Source organism: Trifolium pratense, linkage group LG5 (genome assembly GCF_020283565.1).
Source record: "Trifolium pratense cultivar HEN17-A07 linkage group LG5, ARS_RC_1.1, whole genome shotgun sequence".
Taxonomy (NCBI): domain Eukaryota; kingdom Viridiplantae; phylum Streptophyta; class Magnoliopsida; order Fabales; family Fabaceae; genus Trifolium; species Trifolium pratense.
Window position 1 is genome coordinate 43,577,439 of NC_060063.1, and position 24,484 is coordinate 43,601,922.

The 24,484-nt window shown below is 32.8% G+C and overlaps 2 protein-coding genes across 3 annotated transcripts; one reads left to right on the forward strand and one right to left on the reverse strand.

Annotated features, from left to right (window-relative positions):
- The first annotated feature begins 2,557 nt into the window (after positions 1-2,557).
- LOC123883091 (growth-regulating factor 5-like) lies at positions 2,558-5,466 on the forward strand. 2 transcript variants are annotated; one of them, XM_045931784.1, is made up of 4 exons: positions 2,558-3,220; positions 3,572-4,088; positions 4,522-4,883; positions 5,110-5,466. In XM_045931784.1, exons 1-4 carry the CDS (start codon positions 3,037-3,039, stop codon positions 5,115-5,117), a joined length of 1,071 nt encoding a protein of 356 aa, XP_045787740.1. In that variant the 5' UTR covers positions 2,558-3,036; the 3' UTR covers positions 5,118-5,466. The 2 variants fall into 2 exon arrangements, with proteins under 2 accessions (XP_045787740.1, XP_045787741.1); XM_045931785.1 differs by having other exon boundaries at positions 2,692-3,220; positions 4,525-4,883; positions 5,110-5,446.
- Positions 5,467-13,744: 8,278 nt separating this feature from the next.
- LOC123883092 (formin-B-like) lies at positions 13,745-15,135 on the reverse strand. The gene has a single exon (XM_045931786.1). The coding sequence runs from the start codon at positions 14,612-14,614 to the stop codon at positions 14,138-14,140; it is 477 nt and encodes a 158-aa protein (XP_045787742.1). The 5' UTR covers positions 14,615-15,135; the 3' UTR covers positions 13,745-14,137.
- Positions 15,136-24,484: the final 9,349 nt, after the last annotated feature.

The following is a 24,484-nucleotide window of genomic DNA, read 5'->3' on the forward strand; positions in this document are numbered from 1 at the left end:
ATATCTGCAGTGTCAGAGTTCATTGTTGTCCAATTTTGAAGTTTTCAAGCACATTGGAATAGTGATGGCTGCATGAATAACATAAATGCGATTTGCTGTCATCTTGGTGGACATAATCAATCCTATTTCCTCATGATAAACTTTGCAGTAATCTTATTTGAAGATGATTGTGAGACCCTTTTGTTGAAGCTGACCAATGCTTAACAAATTGTTCTTTAGACCAGGAATGTAATACACATTTGTGATAATTTGGGTGATTCCATTAATAAATGGTTTTAAATTTCCCTTTCCTTTGACGTCCATTCTAGAATCATCACTCAATTTTACAGATTCTCTAATATTGCTATTGAAATCAAACAGTCAGATTTTGTTTCCAATCATATGATTGCTACAACCACTATCAAGAAATCATACCTCATCTTGCAAAATTGATTCTTTGTCTTGTTGAGCCATGAGCAATACTTCTTCAGTTTCATCAAAGGCTGCATAGTTTTCATCTTTCTCTTTCCAACTTGGACAATCGCTCTGATAATGACCTAATTTATGACATTTGAAACATTCAACATTTTCTCTGTTAGTCCTTCCTCTCCCCCTTCCTCTGTAGCCACCACGTCCTATGCCACGTGTGCTTCCACCACGCCCAGAACCAGCAATCTTGAGGACTTGATCATCAACCTTTTTCTGCTTGAGACTTCAATCTTTGTTCTTGGACCAATAGTGAACTCTGCAATTCATTGATTGACATTGTAGTAACATCATTGAACTCTTCTATTGAGCAAACAACATAGTTGAACTTAGGAGTCAAAGATCGCAGAATCTTTTCAACGATTGTACTAGTCTCCATTCTTTGACCTTGAGCTGTCATGCGATTTGCAATCGCCAATGTTCTTGCAAAGTAATCATTGACTGATTCACTTTCATTCATGCCAAGAACCTCAAAATCTCTTCTCAGAGCTTGTAATTGGGCTTGTTTCACCTTGGTTGAGCCTTGATATTTCATTCTCATAGAATCCCAAATATCCTTTGCAGTTCCTCGATTAAGAATTGTTTCCATGATCTCTCGATCAATAGCTTGGAAGAGGTAATTATTTACCTTTAGATCTTTCAATCTGCTATCTGCTGCTGCTTTAAGTTTATCTTCATTCAGATTTGGTGGTGTTGTTATGACTCCTTCTTCAATTTAATTCCAAATTTCTTTGAAATGAAACAAATTCTCTATTAACATGGCCAAATGATCATAATATCCTTCAAATTTGGGAATTGAAGGATGATATTTCTCAGCCATGGTGAGAAAGAAAGAAAAGATCGAAAGATGAAGAACAAGGAAGAAGATGAAGATAATTACTTTCTGTTATGAAACTAATTGTTTTCTTGTGCACACAACTAACAAACTGTGTTTGTTATGAAAAGGATCGTTTCAGGCTCTAATACCACTTGTTAAGATCATAAAGTGTGCATTCTATTCATTCAATGTAAAGCATACACCTTATATAGGAGTTACAACACTTAGCTTATGGGTCAAGCAAGCCAGCTAGCATAAGTCTTAGGCCCGTAGGCACGCACAATGCCTATACATCCAAACTAGTTACTTTGCAGGGTAGATTACACCTAACATGATCCAGATTCCACTGCATGATAACGCGATAGGAGAAGATTTTTCCACTTTCTTATATTCATAAAGCTACCATATCCTAAGATTGCAAAAGATGTTGATATAAATCACTAATTGCGATTGACACAGATGGTTAGACCATATATAGCTTGGCGTTTGGATTTCCTGCTGTATAAGCAGGACACAGTAACAAGCGGTAACAAATCCTAATCGTCCAAGTTTAAATGGATGGTTGAGATTATCATGACATGACTGCAAAGGATTATCAAGACATAACAAATCCTAACTCAATCTCTACCGATGAAACATGTAAAGGATTATCATGATATGATTGTATCCGATGGTAGAGTAGTCATTTAACTCAATTTGACACAGTACTAAATCGAATTCTGACAAACATCCTCATGACTAGATCATCCTCCATTTACATCCACATGACTAAATCGAATTCTGACAAACATAAGAAGTGTATTAAGAAAAAACCAAATTCACACGTTGAAAATAATATTTTTTTATATTTTTAAAATATTGATTATCCAAAACTTAATACTCTTCGACTTTATATAAGAGTGCATCTCTTTTTATCTAAATTTTTATATTATTTTTAAAAAGAGATTTTTTTTTTTTGCTAATTAGTTTAGTGGATAAAAATTTCACCCATAAGATGAATAAGTGGGATGATTGGAGTTCGAATCTCGATCTCTTACATATACTCTCTCCGATCCTTATTATAAGAGAAGTTTTATTTTTTAGGTTCATTGTAAAACTAATTTATCTGGATAATATTATAGTCTAGATATATTAGTTTTACAATAAATCTAAAAAGTAAAACTTCCCTTATAATAAGGGCCAGAGAGAATATAATATAATGTTTCTGCCAACCTAAATTCCATAGAGATTGATACTATCATGATTTAAATGATAATATAGCTAGCCACTATAGGTAGCTAAGCCGCTTACACTTGACATAATCTGATGGCACTGTTTTCTAAGAGTGATGTGGAGACAGCAAAACCAAAGGTGCATGGACTAACATGCATTTGAATTTATTTATTTTTTTCTTTGTACATTTGTTTATGAATTTCTGTAAAAGATGTCAGAGAGACAAGGGCAGCAACAACAAAGGCAGGTGCAGAGAAAAAATACAGAACCAACAGAGGTGCAGTCATTATAAGCTCAGACTCACTCATTCACCCATCCACCACATAGCAAATTTTGTGAAGAGGTGGCAGAAAATAAAAGAACACAACTCTCTTACTACTTACTAGTACTAGCCCATTACCATTAGCATTAGCATTATCCATCCATGCACAGTACAAGAATCTTCAACCCCTCATCACCCTCTTAAATAACATCATCAAAATAAACTATTCCTCCATCTAGAAAAGAAAGAAAAAAAAATCCTTTTTTAGTCATACACAAAAATGTTGAGTGCAAGTTCAAGAAATAGGTCCCCTTTCACACCAAATCAATGGCAAGAACTTGAACAACAAGCTCTTGTTTTTAAATACATGGTTACTGGAACACCTGTTCCACCAGATCTCATTTACTCTATCAAGAGAAGTTTAGACACTTCAATCTCTTCAAGAATCTTTCCACATCCTCCCAGTAAGTCATTTCTTTATTAAAAATTAGACCTTATGTTAATTTATTGTGAGTGGCAGTATGATGCTCTCAGGATCTACTGACATTCAGTCCTAAGTAATTTCTTTATTAAAAATTCGACCTTATGTTAAAGAAGTAATTTTATTGTGACCATATGACCTTACTATCAGAGTTAAGTAAGATTCAACTCTTATCGCTTCAATTATGTTACTATTATATTACTTTGCTTTCATGATTCACTGAGATTTAGCCCTTGTCGTTTTAATTATGTTACTATCAGGATTATAGTATATAGTATATGAATATGAATACTTTATATATTTGTCATAATAAAAAACTGTTGTGTTTGTGCAGTTGGGTGGGGATGTTTTGAGATGGGATTTGGCAGAAAAGTAGACCCAGAGCCAGGGAGGTGCAGAAGAACAGATGGCAAGAAATGGAGATGTTCAAAGGAAGCATATCCAGACTCTAAATACTGTGAAAGACACATGCACAGAGGTAGAAACCGTTCAAGAAAGCCTGTGGAACAACAACTAGTAGTTTCTTCTACAAACACAACCTCTTTAACAAACACAACATCATCATCATCATCTCCTTATACTAATAGAAACATCTCCTTGAACAACAACAACAGTAACTTAACTTCTTCTTTTCCTTTTTCTACTTCAATGACTTGTCATGATCAGTCACAACAACAGCAACAACCCTTTTCACAATCTTACCAAAACTCTTCTCTAAACCCTTACTTTTACTCTCAACAATCAAACTCTTCTAAACCCCTTGATCATTCTGATTTTCAATCTCAAGATGCTACTACTCATCATCTCTTTTTGGACTCTTCATCTTATTCTCATGATGATAAAGACTATAGGTATGTACAAAACCAACAATATATATATATATATATATATATCATTGTTTAAAATTGATGTGGCGGTTACACTACAAATCTTTATATTGCCGTCATATAATTGTAGTTGCAATTTTATTGAAGATACTTTGAAATTCTTTATAATTTTAATATTTTAGACCGCAATTTAAAATCACGATATAAACATACATAAATATTACTATTATGCCTGCTATATTACATGTTTTGTTTTCCTTTTATGGGAGCAAAACTAAACATGGATAAAAATTATTATTATGCCTGTTATATTACATGTTCTATTTTTTTATGTACGCAAAACTTGCATTATGCGCAGAGTTATTAATAGATGCAAACTTATCAAAGAAAAAAATTACTACTTTTTGATGTTTTGTTGTGTAAGTTTTGTTGTATTTGTACTTGATTTTTGATAAAGGAGGCAAGTTCATGGAATAAGGGATGGTGTGGATGAGAGAACTTTCTTTCCAGAAGCAACAGGGTCTTCTAGGAGCTATCATCAATATGGTTCATATAATGAACAACTACAAGTGAATCCTTTTAAGTCATATTCAAGTTCACAGCAATTTCAGAACATCAATGATAACACAAGACAGCAAGAACAGCAACAAGAACAACACTGTTTTGTGTTAGGCACTGACTTCAAATCAACAAGACCAACAAACAAGGACAAAGAAAGTGAGACAACTCAGAAACCACTTCATCATTTCTTTGGTGAGTGGACACCAAAGAACACTGATTCTTGGCTAGATCTTGCTTCCAACTCCAGAATCCCAACAGGTTTATGATGATCCTGTTCCCTCTCATTGTCATTTATTATCATTGAAACACGAACACTCATTAGATTAATTAGACTTGTCCCAGTCTTAAATTATTATCAGTGTCGACGTATCAGGTGTGTCGTGTCAGGTGTGTCTATGGTGTCCGTGGTTTATAGTTTATCATTATTATTTTGTTGTTATTATTATTGAAAGTTATTTAATATTATACTTTATATTCTTGGCAGATGAGTGAAGTTATTATTTTGATGATAATGAGTTGCTGGTGGATAATGCCACAGGAGAGACTTAAAGATCAAAATGTTATGTGTGGCTGGGGTGAATTTTATTTAGAAAAAAGGTGTGATCTTTATTAATATGTTATGTAGGGGACCACATTAAGATTTTTTTGTGTCTTGATATATTTAATTATATAATATGCTTTTTCCTTTCTTCTCCTTGAAGAAAAGTTAAAAAAAACATGTCTCAGATTTTCACACTTAAGTTGTTTGACTGGAAAGCATATTAAGTTTGTATACTTTTTTGAAATTGGGTGGTAGTAGCAAATATCAATCAATCAAGGACAATTTCAAATTAAGCTTTCTCATGCTTGTGCTTGTTGTTTATGATACTTTGTGTAGTGTTGTTGTGTTTCATGGACCCAACAGCCAGAAAACATGTGCAATCAATATTTTGCATATATTTTCTAGTACTATTTTAGATTATGTGGAAGAGACTGAGAGATAGAGAGACACTACCCCCACATAAAATTCTCTATAACATAATACATCCAATTCACTATGTACTAGAGTAGCTGTAAATTTAAACTTTGCATCAATACATGGGTCTGGATCTTTTCCAGTGTCGGGAGACGTCCAGTGAAATCTCAGCTACTAAAATAAATATTTTAATATTAAAATGTGAAGAGATAATATATCGAAGGGTGGAGACTAACACATGAGAGAATTTGACCGGAGGGAATCCTTTCTCATCAATACATTATTGTTTCAATATGGGGTAGCTAGGGGAAAAAATCCCCTCAATTGTATATTCCACTAGAGGGGAGCAGTGAAAATACCAATTTTTTGAAGCTTTTTATTTTTAATTGAGGGTTAAAATTTCACAGCATGGTCATGTGACTGGAGAGAATCCGCTCCAATAGCTAGGTACAAGTTTAACTATATATTTGCTTCTTTCTATTAATGGCAAAGTTTTAAAGCAGATTTTTAATTATCAAAATTGTTGTGACCTATTATAGTTCTGTTAATCTGTCGATCCAAACATGCACTATATAATATGGAAAATGTTATGTAAACACATTTATTTGGCAAAAATACAACAAATATACTTTTTTGATTTTTTTAATATTTTTTGCATACATTATTTTGCGTTCTTGTGAGTGGAAAGAGAGTTGTGTTAATTTTGTGTGTCAAAATTTGTGTTTGAATAAGACACCTCATATAATATACATGTTTCACAATCTAAATTTTATATTTGATAACATCTTGCTTAATACACAATCTTTGTATTTTTCAACGTTCTTCTAACAAAGAAAAAAGTTCTTATATTAAAAAAGAAAATGGTTCTTCTAAAAAAGAATCAAGTTATAGCAGAAGAGGTACAATGTGCCAACTGGACTATTGTACTATATTGCAAAATTACTTCATACCCCCTTGAAATATTTATTTTGTAAATTACAATTCTGTCCTGCCCCCACCTTTTATATCTGAATTAAATCTATCATTTGGTGGTTGGGACTTTCTGATAGTTCAATGATTCAATGTTGTTTTTATTGAAAGAAAACACTATCCAAATTATTGCATGCAATGAGGGACACAAATAATAGTAACCGATGATATCTAAGATAGTTCAAACCCATAGTTTATCAAGGATAGAATTTCTTGCTTCCAATTTGCAATAAAGTCATTTTATGAAGACCTTGAATGGATTCTGATATGAGGTATCAAAACTAGATGGTTCCTCCGGTGAGATAAGGTGTAATCTGACAGTGATTGTAAGCTTTAGGCACAATGGAAAAGGGTACATGCAAAAATGTAAACTTTTCAATGTTGTTCCCGCTAGGAACTGTGGGGGTGTGTATTTTGGTAGGAGATGATTCTATGCTCTGAATCTAATATTTTTGGGTAAGTCTCTGTTTGGAACGTAACCTCTGGAATGAGGAGAGGTACTGTATATATAGGCTTTGGGAATGACCTTTTTTACCTTGGAGTCTCCATTTCCCCCGACCTCAAGTTATGGGAACAGAGGGAGAACATGGGTGATCATGTGTTTCCCGCCTATTTACGCTTTCCTCATGTCCAAGGTGTGCGATTGTGGGGCCAGCTGAGTCGTGTATATTGGTGAGGTGGACTGGACTTGTTCTTTCAGATGGCAAGCCCAGTAGAGAAGTTGATGGGCCTACGTGAATTGGGCGCTTGTCGAGTCGCATAGTACAAATGTTCATGTCAGTAACAACTCAATATGAATGTATATGAATTGAATGAAATGTATGTACCTTGAGAGTGAATGCATATTCGTATTTGTAAGAGTGGATATGGATGAAGATATGCATAACAACTTTGTAGGTCTCACTACATGGGTGAAATTGAGGAATGCGCATTCCATACAAGTGTCATTATATGCTATGAGCACGTAGCATAGGATACGTGTGCCTTAAGTGTAACATAAATAAGTTGTATTGGACCTTAAATTCGGAACGTAGGTTTTGACCCAATATTATCGATAGTCATTAGAATTTCTGATGATTTTAAATATTGGTCAACGGTGGACGACTTGTTAAACTAGTCTTCCAGCGTTTTAATTCAATCCGAAACAGTTTTTGAGAATGAGAATGGATGAATGAATTCTTCTCCATGTCATTTTAGAGAAAAAAATATGCATTGTTTTTTATAAAATGATGTGTTTTTTTCTCTCCAAAATAGCATCATATAGTACTTGAGAGGATTATGATTCTTTCAAAAGATGCCTCCACATGGTGACATTGACATACACATCTATTTTATATGAAACTTTTTCTTAATATCAATCAATAAAAAGGATAAGGAGATAGCCATTCTTTCTAGACAAATTGCTGCAAGCTAGGAACATATGATATAAAGTTGTCTGGAATATTAGTTTTGCTCGAAAAACTCATTGATTCCTATCATTTCATAATGTGATCTAGAGATTGCAACCTAACTCCACAACCAATGATTCCAAATTCATGATGGGCCATTTGTGGAGACCCGAGATAAAAAAATTCACCAATGATATTTCCACACGCAAAGAGTTGAGAGATCATATCATAGTCTTGCATCGAGGAGTGCTAGCAACACACTCTTTAACAAACACACTCTAACACACTCTCTTTTATTGGTTAAAATTTATATGGGTCCCATAAAAGTTATATGGGTCCATATATTTTTATGGGACCCATGTGAATTTCATCCAATAAAAGAGAGTGTGTTGGAGTGTGTTTGTTAAAGAGTGTGTTGCTAGCATTATTCCCTTGCATTATACTACTAAAAATTTGTATTTTTTTTGCGACTTTTCCCGCAGAAAATAATCCGCCTTTTGCTGCAGATTTCATCACTAAGAACATCTCTAATGGTGATATCACTTTGGGTATCATACATTAATAACAGGTGGTCCTTATAATGCCATGTAATATTTATGCAACTCATACATATTTTGCTTCAATGGTGATACCACTTTTTGAGTATCATCATACATTAATAGCAAATGGTCCCTTCTATATTTTATTTTTTTGTCTAAATAAAAATAAATTTTTTTTAATTGAATAAATACATAGATAAATAAATTAATAATTAAATATAATGAGAAATACATGACAATAAATAAAAATGGTGAAACATGCATAAATATGACGGGAAATATATAATGAAAAATATAATAATTAATTTTGATTATTCTTGTCTGAAACGCTCCCAAATGTGTTTCACGGGATCTGCTTGGAGTTGTCGATGATTTTTTTTCACGAATAGGTACTCTCCTTTGCATATATGTTGCAAAATTGGGTAGAGGGTCATTCAACACTTCATCCGCTGAGAAATAAAAAGTGCCAAAGAAACAAAATTGAATGAAAACTTATGAAATGAAAGGTGCCAAAGAAATAAAATCTTCTTATATTAATAAATAAAAGAAAGAAAGAAAATTGTAACCAAAAAAAAAAAGAAAGAAAGAAAAAAAAAAACAAGATCAACCGGCATTGAATGTCAACGGTAATATTTGTGACAGATATGGAAGCTATTCAATTGAATTTATATACCAAAAAAATAATAATAATAACATTAAATGGATGATACGACACCTTATTTAAGGTACTGGTATCATCAATTGGAACTCTAATGATAAAAAAAAATAAGGTACCGTGTTATTAGCCTATGAAACTTTTTTAAATAACCTTATCAGAGATGCTCTAAGAAGTAGTAATATGCCGATCCTTTTTTTCATAAACATCCGCAGATAATTATTACTTTTGCTGAGGAATTTCCTATGAAACAATATTACAATTTTTTTTTTTTTTTGCATTTTCCTACGAATTTTTAAGCAGAAATTCCCAATACATTCTCAAGACTTTTGCTGCGGATTTCACCACTAATAATTTCTTGCGGATCCTGCTTTTTCAAGAAAATATGCAGGTAACTATAAGTATAACTTTTGTTCAAAACTTATTATAATATATTTTTGAGTAAACCGTCAAATATCCCCTGAAATTTTAAAATTCGTCAAATAATTCCTAAAATTTGGAAATAGACAAATATCCCCTGAAATTATAAAAAGTCAATCAAATTGCCCCCTAGCACTACCAGTCAGTCAGAGTCCACGTCAAGGGATAATTTGATTGACGTTTTATAATTTCAGGGGTACTTGCCTATTTCAAAATTTTAGGGAGTATTTGACGAATTTTGAATTTTCAGGGGATATTTGGCAGTTTACTCATATATTTTTGTTCTGTGATGATTAGCCAATAAACTTAGACAATATACATTTGGAGGGTTGTTAGATTATTTTGTCATCAAAGCGACATAACAATTAGCAACCCTCCAAAGGAAAATTTGAATGTCAACTCAAAGTGACCGGTACATCGTTGGATTGTAAATTTGATTGGTACATTGCATTGTGGACCGTCGTAACATTCTTAATAAGCCCAACTTGAAGATAATTGGATTAGATTATGCAATCTAGGCCCAACATGGGAATTAGCCCATTAAATTGTACTCACCCCTTGTGAGATAAGCACTGAGCATGTAAAAGATGGGGGAACAACGGGCAAGGCCCATCTGGCGAGATGTTAGAAGATAGTTTAGGTCACGAGTCTCACCAGATTGGGAGGCGTCTTGTCCATGTATTTAGGTTTATATATACTAGGTATTAGGGTTTGAGTAGGCAATTCATTGTTCACATATCACACACATTTCAAGACCTAGCCTCAGAGCATTTGACTAGACAGACATATAAATAACTTTAGCAAGAACATGTTAGCCGAGTGTTCAGCCCAATTAGCTAATAGATAGTTACTTCAAGAAAATATTTAGAGTGGTGTAGAACTAAAGTGTTAATAGTTGGGAAAAGTGTATAAATCTCTAATATATATTGATGTTTGTACAACTCTCTCATAGACCTATAAAAATAGGAGGGATTGTAATATGTAAATCAAATATACTCTCGAAGAGCTAGAATTCTAACCTTGTGCCAATATACTGACCAAGGTACAGTCTCAGGTAGATAGTTTCTATGGGGCGTATATATAACCAATAAATCAAAGCATTCTCTCAAACAATATAGATTGTCCTTCTCTCAAACACTCCACCTCAATTCAAAATTCCTCTCAAAACCTCACCATAATCTACCAGTTTTTCCATTATACATATCAAGTTTATCACTCTTTTAATCTACGCCAATGCTTATTTAGCTACAAAATAGCGAATGTCAAATTGTATATGTACACTTAGATCTTCATTCTATCTGCCTCATTCTACGATATGTTGGCATTAATATATAAACAAGTGGTTAATAAGTATTGGTGAGTGTGGAATTAATCAAAAGGTCCTTTGTCTGAATTGTTGAAATAGATACAAAAACTTTACTGTCGTTTAACAGTCAAATTTTTCCAAGTTAAAGATCGAACCCCTACCTATTTACTTATAGAGGTTATGACTTTTACTACTTAGATCAATTAATTCATTGTTTGTAGTTTTTTATTATTATTTCTTGTTAAAAGAGAATAGGTTTTTTTATTTATTTAATGGTTTTCTTCTTCTGTCTTTACAACTAAGTTCCTTTGATAGGGTTTGCTAACATTATTATGACTTATGAGTCTCCAAATTGGAACATTATGCTTTCTTTTCTCTCTTTACACGCATTGCTTAATTGGAACACTATGTTTCTTTTTTGGACTTACTGCTTTTAGTCATATGCAATTAATCGATTATGGTCTTATTGTCCCATTATTTGGGACAAAGTTTTGTTCAGCAGACCTAGAAATAGAAGATTGGGACCATTTTCTATGTGCGATAAGTCTCTTGTTGTGTAATCATTATTCAAATGCACAATAGTAAAGGACTAAAGCGCGTTGAAGCTTACATGTTTACTTATCAGTCCATGTTGAAATATTGAGCTTTTTTTTTAGTCATAATCAGAGCAAAGTTGTCGAAATCACGAGTGAAAGCGCACAACTCCACAAGTTTAGATATCAATTTTGAGTTGATTCAACTGTAAAATCAGATTTTAACAAACTGAAAAGTGAAATTGAGACCGAGTTTACTTGATTGGACTTGTAGTGTTTTTTAAATTTTATTTTTCATTTTAGTTTTCACATTTGTTTCTTTTCTTCTTTGTTAGTTTGAGTTTATTCAAGTTAATTTTTTTGCTTTATAATTGATTTGAAATTTTAAATTATTATTACATTTATCGTATTATTGCAATGTTTGGAACTGTGGTGAAAGGGTGAATAAACGTTCGTCTATCAAACTCTAAAAATTAGAGCTTTTTTTCACGTCAAATTGGAACTTGTACATCTTATTTTTAATATAATTTTAACGAGATAAATTTGTACGAATCTACAAGTTGATCTCATATAGACAAACAGAATTGCTTAAACCCTCAATGTTGAGAACCTTCATTGAGCTTAGTTACCTATTTTAAGCCCTACAAAATTGAGCTGTACTTTTTGTTTCCAAAATGCTCCATATAATCTTTTGTTAAAATCTTGAATTGTTTTATGGGAAGACTTGGGTGTGTGTTAGGTCTTTTTGGAGACTTTTGACCAAAAGCAAGTCTTTGGAGACTATAAACAGATATTTTTAAGTACAGCTATAGGATAAATTTTTGGTAACAATTTATTTACACTACAAACAATAAGTTATAACCGAACAAATATAGTGTCTTTTTTTTTAAAAGATAATCTAGTGGCTATAATCATATTATTAAGGTTTATAAGTGGAGTGTTTGAAATTCGAACCTGCAATATCTCTATTATCTATCATCTTAGTTAAGTTCACGGGGACCAAACAAATATATAGTTATTAAATTCTAAAAACAAAGTGTGCAAGAATGTAATTCTCTCACGAACATTTCCACATGATTGGCCATGACACAGAAAGAAATTTATTGCATTACTAGCTTTTGTGGAAATCACTTTGAAGCCAATACATATACTTATGAAAATCAAATTTTGTAGGGCACATACTAATTTTTTTTGTAATACTTGTATAAATGAATCCCAACTACTACCATAATAAATCTATACCAACCATTGTTCAAATCCTTTAAAATTTCTTCTAATTTTATCCATGCATTAATTCAATAAATATGGTCGGCTGGTTGAGCAAGAAAAGGAATAAATTGGACATCAAACTCTACCAGTCTATGTTTTCAACAGCAATGAACCTACTCAATTTAAGTCACATGAACATCATAATCTCTAGATGAACAAAATTTTACACATGAAAATTGTTCATACAATCATCATAGGAAAGTTAAAATCCAAAATTCTAAATAACACATACATTTGTGTGTGTCAAATAGCCTAAACAGCAAAACTCGCGCACTAAGTGCAAAGAATAGTTGTATTGCAAGTTCGAACATGTCCCCCCAACAAATCAAATATCCTTGCAATCTTTTATCATCTAAGCTATATTTACCGGACAAATAACAAGTACACTTGATGAAGTCTAAACTCAAGCACATATAACTCTAGACAAGATAGAGAATGTGGCAATCAAATGCCATATGATTAACTTGCAAGTTAATCATATGCCTTTTATGAAATTAAATTCATAACTACACACCAGTGTGTTTTACACTAAACATAGTAGCTCAAACAAAGAAGGTTCCTTCAAAACACATAGAAACACAATCCTAAAGATAGGCACAGATCAAATATGAACTAGTGAATACCAACAAGACATCATATTAGCTCAAACAAACAATGTTCCTCCGGATGTTTCCACTCTCCACCCAATTATTGCCCTTTGCAGCCACTCAAGACAATTCACTACTATTAGAATGACAAAGCAGAACATCATCTCTATCTTCTTCTTTTTTGAATCAGCACATCATCTCTATACTATGATGCACGAACACCACGATACATACACTGACACGTCGACACTGATAATTTGAAAATATGACACAATTTAATGTAATCATAAGTGTCGGTATCCAACACCGACGCGTGTCCAACACGGAGACATGCCAAATCCGAGAAGTGTCGGTGCTTCCTAGTCTCTATATATCGCTCAGAAAGAGTGTGCTAAACATTTAGAAAACATATTCCATTTGAAGCAACCACATAATAGTTGTACCATAATGATCACTACAGATTCAAACTATATATACACATAGAGATCATGACATCAATTGGCAGACAAAAAACAAAAAGTACCAACAACTAAGATTATAGTATATAGTCAATCCATCAAATATTCCTAACATCATCATTGTACATCAAACATGTTGGAGCATCAACAAAACAACATCAACAAAGAAGTACAAAAGGGTTTCTTATGTTTTTCATTATAACCCAAACAATGTTATGTAATGTTAACTAAAAAGTGCAAGGGAAATGTAAACTAACAATTCCAAATATACAAAGAGTAACAATTGTTCCACAAATTCATACATTTCAATTTCCCTACTGCAGAATTGCATCAGTCTTTATCCCCCCAACAAAGAATTTCAACCCAATAATTTCTCTTTAGTAAAAAAAAAAAAAGAATTTATATGAAAAAAGTGAAGAAATTTTATCATTTATCAAGAACAATTTTCATATCTGTCATCATCACTGTTCTTCAAAAGTTGTCTTCTTTTGATTACCAAGAACCCAACAAAACCAACCTGCATAAATGCCGCAATGCCCACAAACAAAAGCCCCACTTTTTTTCCAGCATTCATCCGATGTGGCGGCGGAGGAGGCGGCAAATGAACATGATGTTGACGCTGGCGCCGGTGATGCCCCGAGCCGGTGCGATTCCTTATCTGATTTTGAGGAGGATTCTGCAGCGGCAATCCAGGCGGGTTAGGGGAACCGGGAGCCATAGGAGATGGTGGAGTAAATGGCGGCGGAGGTGGTGGTGGTGGCGGAGGTGGCGGTGGAGGAGAAACCATAAAAGGCGGTTGTTGAAATTGAGAACCATTTGCATCTTGTAACTGAGATTGAACAACAAAAGCATAAAAACTAAGAGAAATACTGAAAATCAAAATACCCAAAGGCGAAAAAGTTGAATCCATTGAAGAACAAAGATCAAATTGTATATTCAATATGAATTATTGTTATTAGGGTTTGTAGATACAGAAAGGGGGTTTTTCCACATCTACCCCCCCTGGATGAAATCCAAAGGGGATTTTCGAATAATAATGAAATTGAACCTTTAAATTGAAAAGGGTAAGGATCAAAATCGTTAATTGACAGTTGTTAATGTAAGAATGAAAGTATCTAGGGTTTTGGTGTTTAGAGACCCTAAAACGCTAAAAAAAAGGGGTCGTTTTAAGAGACAGAGTGGAGAGAAAGAGAAAGAGATAGAGTTAGGTTTGAAAAAAGAAATAATGTGTTGTATTTTCTCTCTCCAAGGTTAGTTGTTTCTGAGAAATGAGGTTGAATTGGAATGAGGAGGAGTTGCAGAGAAGGGTTCAACGGTTGGGCTAAATTAGAAGAGTAATGAGCTAGCAACATGCAACGAATCTTCCCACCTGTCATCACTCCTCTTAGATTTATTTCCTATGTGTCTGTCTTTGTTTTGCTCAATATTTTATCAAATACTCCATTTCATAAAAACTTTAATTAAAATAGTCCGACCAACATAGTGTAAGACAAGTTTTAGATACATGAGTTCCTTAACTATTTGGTCCTGGGTTCGATCTCAGCCGGTGCGTATGGAAAACATTTGTTGAGAGAGGTCGATCCCTTAAATGGATCTCAGTTACTTCGATGGGATTAGTCTCTGCAATTGCGCGTGAAGGATACCTTTGATTTATCCAAAAAAAAAATAGTCAGAGTCTCTTCTACTTTAATTAAGATTTTTGGTTTGTTCTCTAACTTTTTTTTTACTAAAGAATAAACGATATTCATTGATTCTTTCAAATTGATAGTATACATTAATGCTAGAACTTGAAAAGTTTATGATAATGAGAAAATCTTGGTGTTAGAACTTGAAAAGAAGGAAAAAAATTCATTTCGACTGGACATGGAACGTGATTTGTCGAAGTTAGCCATATTAAGTGAAATTCAAATAAACTATTTTGTGACATTCGACTAACATTCGAAGAAGTCAATCAAAGAGTCGAATATTGATATGATTATCTTGCATAGTTAATCAAGAGTAGTGAAATTCAACTAAACTATTTTGTGACATCCTATTTTCTAAAAACCTTGTACCACCCATGCCGCGTTAGAAAACAGGTTCAGAGGTGGATAGAGATTGATTCCAACCACACTTTACATTTCCTGCAATTTAATATTGATTTGTTCTTGCTTTATTTTCCTTTATCTTTTGCAATTCTACATTTATTGTCATCTTCTTTATTTTTCTTTCTTTTGAATGCTCACTTGAGTATTTTTCTATTATGTTGTCATGAGACAACTTGTTATTAAAAGTTGTTGGATGCAATTCTAACATTAATAAGAACAATGATTTTGTTCTTAAAGAATGCATGAACTGATATCATAAACCGCGAGACTTGAACGAATACCGTAAATTGACTTCTATCCGGTCCCAAAGTATTTATGGATAGTGGTTGTTTACATTACCAAAATTCGGTGTAAAAAAATACAAATTCAAATTCGCTAAAAACAAAAAGGAAGAATCTGCGAACAAACTCACATCATCCATGTTAATATTATAAAACGGTAAATTGCATAAGCCTACGAATATGACTATATTGAAGTGTCTGGAATGTCCATGCCTCTAGATCTGTAGCATTGATGACACAAAATTCGACATTGAATGAATTTGCACTTGATCGAAATTAATCCTTCAACCCTGAAACAAATGACATCGCACAAAGACGGGACAACCAAATACACCGCACATAGACGGGACAACAAAATACACCGTACGAAGACGAGAAATCAAAACGAACAAATATGTGAGAATCACAGTTATTTAAATATAACGAAAAAGAAAAAATAATTTAGAGGGGTGAATTCAGGTAAAGAGTCACCCCTCTTTAATAAACTAAAAAGAACAAAAAAACATGATAACGGCTAGGGTTAGAAGTCAGAAGAGAAGAAAGAGAAAGGTTTGTTCTCTAACTTGGATAATAGCATGAAAACTTTTAAAAATAGTTTGCCAGTTATTCTGATTTTACAAGGCCCGAGGATTAGGTTTTACAATTGCGCGTAAAAATATCCGGTTTACACCAAAAACAAACAAAAAAACCGTTGATGCATTTGGTCCAATTATGATATGCATCAACGTTTTTTTAGGACTTACTTTTTGGTTATAATTAAGATTTTCGAGGGAATACTCCTTTTAGTCGCTTAAATATAATCAAAAGTCAAACTGTATTTAGAATAAATTTGAAATAAATATAGTTTTATTTTTGTTTATAGTTAAGATTGGAGTAGTATATTCTATGCAAGAAAAAAGTTACGTTAACTAACAATGAATTGTTTTAAGTGGTAAAAGATTTGAACACTTTAAGTAAGTAGTTATAAATTTGATATAAATTTGATATTTGACTCTTGCATAAGAAATAAAACGGTTGGAATTTCTCAGAGAAGATTAGTCATCATTAAATGGTAGTGAAAACATCATACCTATAACATGATAACTCAAAAAAAAAAAAGTTTGCTCACCAAAAATTGATGTATTTTGTCAAACAAAAGTATATCTGTTCTGGACTGGGCCAAAAGCTGGCCCAATTACTCTTCTGCCCGAAATTTGGGGCACAGCCCAACAAGGGGAGACCTCCCAGACACGTCAGCCAATGACGTGTCCTCCACGACATAACGGCTAAGTAGCACGTTAAGCACGTGCTCATCCATCCAGTCACACCTTCGTCTGGGAGCTTATCCATTACCCACTGATAGTGGAACGGCTCCAACCAAGATAGGGCGAATAACCGCCTCCCCTACGATACAGGTTCTATCTTGGCAGTTGAGTCTATTGGGCCGGTTATTTCGACCCATTAGACCAACCTTTGGCCCAACGTCGGGGGCAACTATATAAGCTCTCCTATACAGGAGAGCCAGGTATTCTATTCATTCCACTCTCTACTTTCTCTCTCTTCTCTTTCTGTATCTCTTGTACTCTTTGCTGACTTAAGCATCGGAGCACCTGCAGGTACAACCCCCCCTTCGGTGGACGAATTGCTCAACGGACCAGCCATCTCTATTCTGATCAACAGGTTAGATCAATATCTATTTAGTTTAATCAAATATATCAAATTATATTGATCTAATTTTCTCTTATATTTAAAATCAAAAGAATCTTATATTTAACATTATTTTTTTCCAAAGCAATGTAATTATTATTGTCTTTGATTTATCATTTATGTGACATTCTGTTTGCACTATTAAGTCATTAAGTTATAGTCGATAATTTATTTATAAATTTATGTCAAAGTAATCTATGGTATTGTCTGTTTGAGATTGGATTGAATGAAATAGTGTGGAAATTTGGTGTTAGCTAACTATTTTTAAACTTCCTCATGATCCATGTTGCAAAATATGAGTTAACTATTTTTCCTCCCATTTTTAGATAAATAATTGTTTTGCCATTTTGTGTTAGAATAGCAATCTCATCAAATAAAAGATTTCTATATGTGAATTAGCTTTACCAAGTTGTAAGTCATACACACCATCTGGTATCTACGAATATATCATTTTCATTAAATTCATAAACCAATGTTCTATTTTGTTTATATTTGAAGTTAAACTATATATTTGGTCTCTTACGTTTATTTTAGATTTTAATTTGCTCCCTTACGTTTAAAAAGTATTAATTTGGTCTCTTACGTTTATTTTAGGTTTCAAGTTAGTCTTTTCCGTCAATTTTGTCACATGTGACAGCCAATTTGCATATGTGGACTGACACGTGGCACTTGGACACACTGACACGTGTACTGTTCAAACGGTGTTAGTGACAAAACTAATGGAAAAGACTAACTTGAAACCTAAAATAAACGTAACAGACCAAATTGATACTTTTTAACCGTAAGGCTATGTTTGGATTGATGGTACATAACGGAATGGAGCGGAATGGAATAAGATGGAATGGAGCGGAGCGGGATGGAATGGAGCATAAAATGTATTCCATTGTTTGGACATTTTGTATTCCATCCCATACACCCCAAATTGGAGGGGAAGAAAAATAAGAGAAAATGATGGAATGGGATGGAATCCATACCATCACATACCACTCCATTCCATTCATTTTTAAAGAATCCAAACAATGGAACTTCACTTCATACCACCACATACCACTCCATTCCATCTCATACCACCAATCCAAACAAAGCCTAAGAGACCAAATTGAAACCTAAAATAAACGTAAGGGGTCAAATGTGTAGTTAAGCAAAAAAAAATATGTTGGAGAAACATAGGGGGGGTGGGTAAAGAGAAATTCCTAGTAGCATTGAACTGGACTGGATCATGATGCCCAAGAACTTCCATGGAAGTTATGCAGCCGAAAATATGTCTAGGCTGAGATGTTTTCTTTCCCGCCCCCCGTATTTCTTTTATACCTCCTGAATTTTCAATTATACCCTTGAAAAAACTTCGGTTTGTAGAAATCAAAGTTTGTTTTTGCCTTGAAAACAAATTTCGGTTTCTAAAAATTGAAATTTACTCTGAATTTGCACTAGAAAAAATTCGATTTCTGCGAACCGAATTTTTCTACAAGGGCAAAATTGGAATATTGGGGGTATAAAAGAATCACGGGGGGTCGGGAGAGAAAACATCATAGGCTGAAACTATAACGATAAAGCTCAGAGGTTGGACTTTCAAATTTATCAATTTTGTTTATATCTAACCTTTATCAATTCTTGAAAATTAACTTAAATTAGAAATTAAGTTATTAACTTATATCTAGGGTTGGGAATAGGCCAGGCGGCCTACAGGGGCCTTCGGCCTGGCCTGTATAAGCCTGGCCTGGCCTGACCTGGTTATTAAAAATGTCAGGCTTAGGCTTTGAAAACGGCCTGTTTACATAAATAGGCCAGGCTTAGGCTTCTAAAAAGGCCTACGAAGCCTGATAGGCCGGCCTGTTTATAATAATTATTATTTATATAATATTATTATTTATATCTTATAAAAAAATATTATTTATATAAATATTATTAGCTTTTAATTATTGCGACTTTTCGTAATCGTATTTGTTATTTTACTAGTTTTTAATTATTGTGTTAATCATATTATTAGCTTTTTCTTAATGTTGTAGAAATTATAAAAATTTAAATGTGAACTTTTGAAGGTCTGTTTAGCCTATTTAAAAAAACTATATAGAGAAACTTTAATGTAACACAGGCTTTTAAACAGGCTACAAGGCCAGGCCAGACTTTTAAAAGGCTCAGGCCAGGCCAAAAAAAATAATATTTGATAGGCCACAGGCCAGGCTCAGGCCTGAAAAAAAATCGTAGGCCAGGCTCAGGCCTGTCAAGGCCTGGCCTGGCCTGGCCTGTTCCCAACCCTACTTATATCATAGGTTATTGCATAGGTTATAACTTATATCAAACAAAAAATAAATTGGCTAATAAGCCCTCTTTCACATGAATCGTTTGAAAGAATTCAAATTGAATTTCTGGTGGAAAGAATTCTTGACCGAACTTTAAAAAACAAGTTGTTACTTTTGGTATAAAATATAATTCGTTATTTCTAAATAAAATATCAACTCACCAATGTATCAAATATTATTAGTGATAAAATTTGTGATAAAGAATGTATCAAATATTAGTGATAAAATATGAGCTGCACTTTTGTTAAAAAAAATAAAAATTAGTTGCTATAGTATCAAGTTGGATCAAATCAGGTTTGTTTTACTTGCGGAATAAATCAAATTATCAACAGATTTAGGTAATATCCATAAAATTAAATGGCCCGGTTTTGTTTTATCAATAAATATGGAGTTTTTATTTCCATTTTAGTGCCCAACTAATCTCAATAAAAAAATATGTGACGCACAGAAAGCGAGTTCTCGTATTTCAACCGAATTTGCTCCAAACACAATAGTCGAAGATTGAATCATTGACTACTTGTTTAAAGAATCTTTTATCACTTCAATCAATTCATTATTGGTATTACATGACAAGATTTAATTGGTACTATTATGCAAAAACAGGATCAACTTTGTACATGTGTCACATAAGCTTATAAAAAAAAAGGGGCCTAAAAATATTATATGGGTACAAAACATAAAAAATTTCACAAAGAGGTCCAAGTGCACCCCCATTCCATAAAATGTTAACTCTAAAATTATTGTCATCCACTCGTTGAAAGAGTAGTGTGGACAGTGTAAAAGCTACAAAGATGGTTATATTTTTGTTATTGATAATTTTGGTTATATTCTTTTAAAAAATTGTGTTTTTTTATTAGGTTCATTTTAAATACAGCCTCCAATTTGATTGGATTATTAGTTTGTATAAAACTTATATGGATAAACACTAGCTTGTATGACACACAATAGATGAACCACCATATTAATAACTGAGCATGGCAGGTGAAATGCGTCCAAAAAAAAGATATGACAGGTGAAAAATTAAAAATTTGAGTCCCAAATTCTTATGTAGAAGGTGTAGTTTTACTTTCTTCCTAATAAATTTTTTTTGATTTATTCGGAGGACAATACAGGTTCTGAGGTTCTTGAGACGTAGGCATTACTTTCTATTGGTCTGATTATGAAACCTGTTATCCCGCAAGTGACTCTTGATGATATGACTATGATCAAAGTTGCTTGGGTCAGCATTGAAGAAGCAGATGCTTTCATCCGCGTATTTGCCTAAGAAAGCGAAAAAGAAACAACATATAGCTAGAAGAGTTGAAAATTATAATACTCGCTCTAAAGGTTCTGCTCCTACATATTCTCAATGAAGGTGTTCTATCATAACATCAAAGATAATACTTGCGCAGACAAGTTAGCAAATCAACATCATCATGTTACGAGTTTCAGGTATTGGGAAACCTTGCCTCACTTCATTTGATGAAGAAATTTTGACATTTTCTTGCTTTTTTATTTTTCTTTTGTTTTTCTCTTTTAGATTTCTTCTGTCCTTTTTTGAGATACCGTTTGGTCCTCCATTTATCAAATAAATATTCATACAACCGTTAATCAGTAAAAGTTTCTCTTTTGTATTCAGTCAAAATTCATAAACCGTTAATCTTAATGAGTCTCAATAACATATCAAATAATGTTCAATTTTTCTAAAAATTTATATGAATGATCTATATGATACAGTATAAACTTTCAATCCAACGATAAATTTTATAAAATCTGTTTTCGTTATCGAGATATTGACAAGTGGTGCACCATGCACCACTTGTCTCACTCTTTCATTTTAGCCAAAGCCAGATAAGATAGGTTATATAAAAAAAAATATATATATAAAGTAGAAGGATAAGAGTGGGAGGAGGGGGTAGTAAAAGAAAAAGCATTGTAGTGTACTAGTAGAATAGAAGTGGAGCAAGAAAGTAATAAAGAGAGCAAGAAGCATGTTGGCCGGATCCAGCTCAATAGTCATAGCAATGCAGTCTCTTTTGTCACAAATGTCAGTCAGCAACATTTGTCCTATTGCTTTGCTCCTTTCTTTTCTCATTTCTCATGCCTATGTCTAGACCCTATGCATGCATGGCATCAATGTTTTGTCCCATTAACAAGTCACTACATTACACCAATATAAAATTTAATGGTATGTTTAGTTTTTTTTTATTATTTAGAATTTATTTTAGAGGTGTAAAATTAATTTTGATATGTTTAGTTATTTTTTAATAAATTTATTTTTTTATAGAATCGATTTTACTTAAAGATAAGATTTATATCTGAGTCTAAACGTGATTTCTACAAAAACACGAGAATTAAAAAAGGTAATTTTCGTATTAAATTTATCAATAATATACATTTTTTTTTAAAAAAAATTCCTTCAATTATTAAGAGTGAGAAATGATCTTTTGTTTCTCTTCATTTAATTAGAGGTATTATTGTAAAAATTAATTAATGCATCTTGAATTTTGGAAAAAATCTTATATAGTAGAACAACAAAAATTTGCAAAAGCATCTTATATATTCAGACGGAGGTAGTAGTTGAGAAAATGTGATTAATATTATATTAAAAATTAACAAAATTATTAATCTTATACAATTATTTTACAAATAATTCTAGGTAGGAGAGAGCATTACTTTAGTTAATGGCAATCTAATCCAATAATTTTGAAAATGATGTAGGGACAAAATGTGGCATGTTGGAATTGTTGAGACAAAGCAAGGATGTGAAATGAATGAAGGGTAAAAAGGGTATAGTAACTTAATGTTGTGTGTGAATGCATAAGCCAAAAGAAAAAGTAACATTCATCCTATAGTGGTTAAAAAGGGAGCTTCATTGTTTGTTGTTGCATCGTCCCATCGTTTTTAGTTTCCTTTCAATGTCAATTTTGTTTTCAAAAAGAGGAGAAAAAAATAAAGGTATTATGAGAAAAGTGTGAAAGTTTTGAGTCTATAAGGACACTGAAGTTGAAGAAGAAAAAAGAGTATTACGTGCCAATGTCTTGGAAATTGAGACTATATTGCTCACAATAGTTAAATTTCAGCTTCTTGTAAGAGGGTACCCCAGGTGGCCATTTGGAGGAATGGGGTTATCCCTATATCTATATGGCCACACCATATCACTCTCATTTCATGATTTGATTTTGATATACGGTAGTTATAAGACCTTTCTTTCTTCTTTTTTTGTTTCAAAAAAAAAAAAACTTTTTTGTTTTTTAATTTTTTTTGGTTTGTACTCCTTTGCCTTAATTAAAAAAAAAATGAACAGTAATATTTTTCTTTTAATGTTGTAGTATTTAGTTAAGAAATGATTAAATATCATCAGTTTTGTTTTACCCACTTTTGCTTGTAATTAAGTTAAAATAAGTGGTTTCTCTATTGTAACAAAAAAAAAAAAAGTTAAAATAAGTGGGAGAACAATATTAGGGGTTTCCTGTCTTAAAAAAAAAAAAACATTAGGGGTTTCCCGGGTATCATATAGAAAGAAAAAAATCATTATTGTTAGATTATTAGTAAAATTTTGTTAAATTATATTTTTGGATTTTTAATTTTCACAAATTTACAGTTTTGAACTTCTAACTTTAATAATAGCATTTTTGTTTCTCTAACTTTAGGTTTTTTTTGCAAAAGGTTAAACCTAGGGCTGACAATGACCCGAGTCAACTCGTGTATAGATCGAAACTCAATTCGACAATTGACTCGTGAACTTGGTTCATGAATCAAATGAATTGAACTTGAATTAAAAATTAAGTTTGTTAAATAAATGAGTTGAACATAAACTATATATAGTTCGACTCGTTTGGTTCATAAGTTAGCTCAGTTATATATATAATATTTTTAACGGTACACACCAATGAACAATTTTTAGTTCCCTTTGTACGGTTATTATCCACTCTCCCGTTACCAAAAAATAATTTTACTCCTTTAAACTATCTCTCTTTCTCAAAAGGCTTTTCAACATTTAATGATAATTTAATTTAATATTTGTTTTTTTTCTTTTAAAAAAAATAGTTTAAAAGATTAAAGATCTTTGACAAAAAAATTAACTTTAAATGATATGATTTAACTTAACGAGTTGAATCTAACGAGTCGAACCAAACTGTTCGTGAATTTTAAATGAGCCGAACTTGAACTGAAAAAAGAGTTCGTGTCAAATTTGAGCCGAGTTTTGAGCTGAATCAATTCTTATCGAGTCAAGTCGAGCCGAGCTCAAACAAGTTCGACTCAGCTCGACTCATTTTCAGCCCTAGGCTGACCCCACTATTTTTGATCAAGTTAACGCACTCATATATCACGTCAGCATGTCTTGCCACATATGCTGACGTGGCATGTGATTCACGTTCACATATGTGTTGACTTGGTCAAAATTAATAGATAACCAAAGTTTTGCAAAAGAGACTAAAAGTGC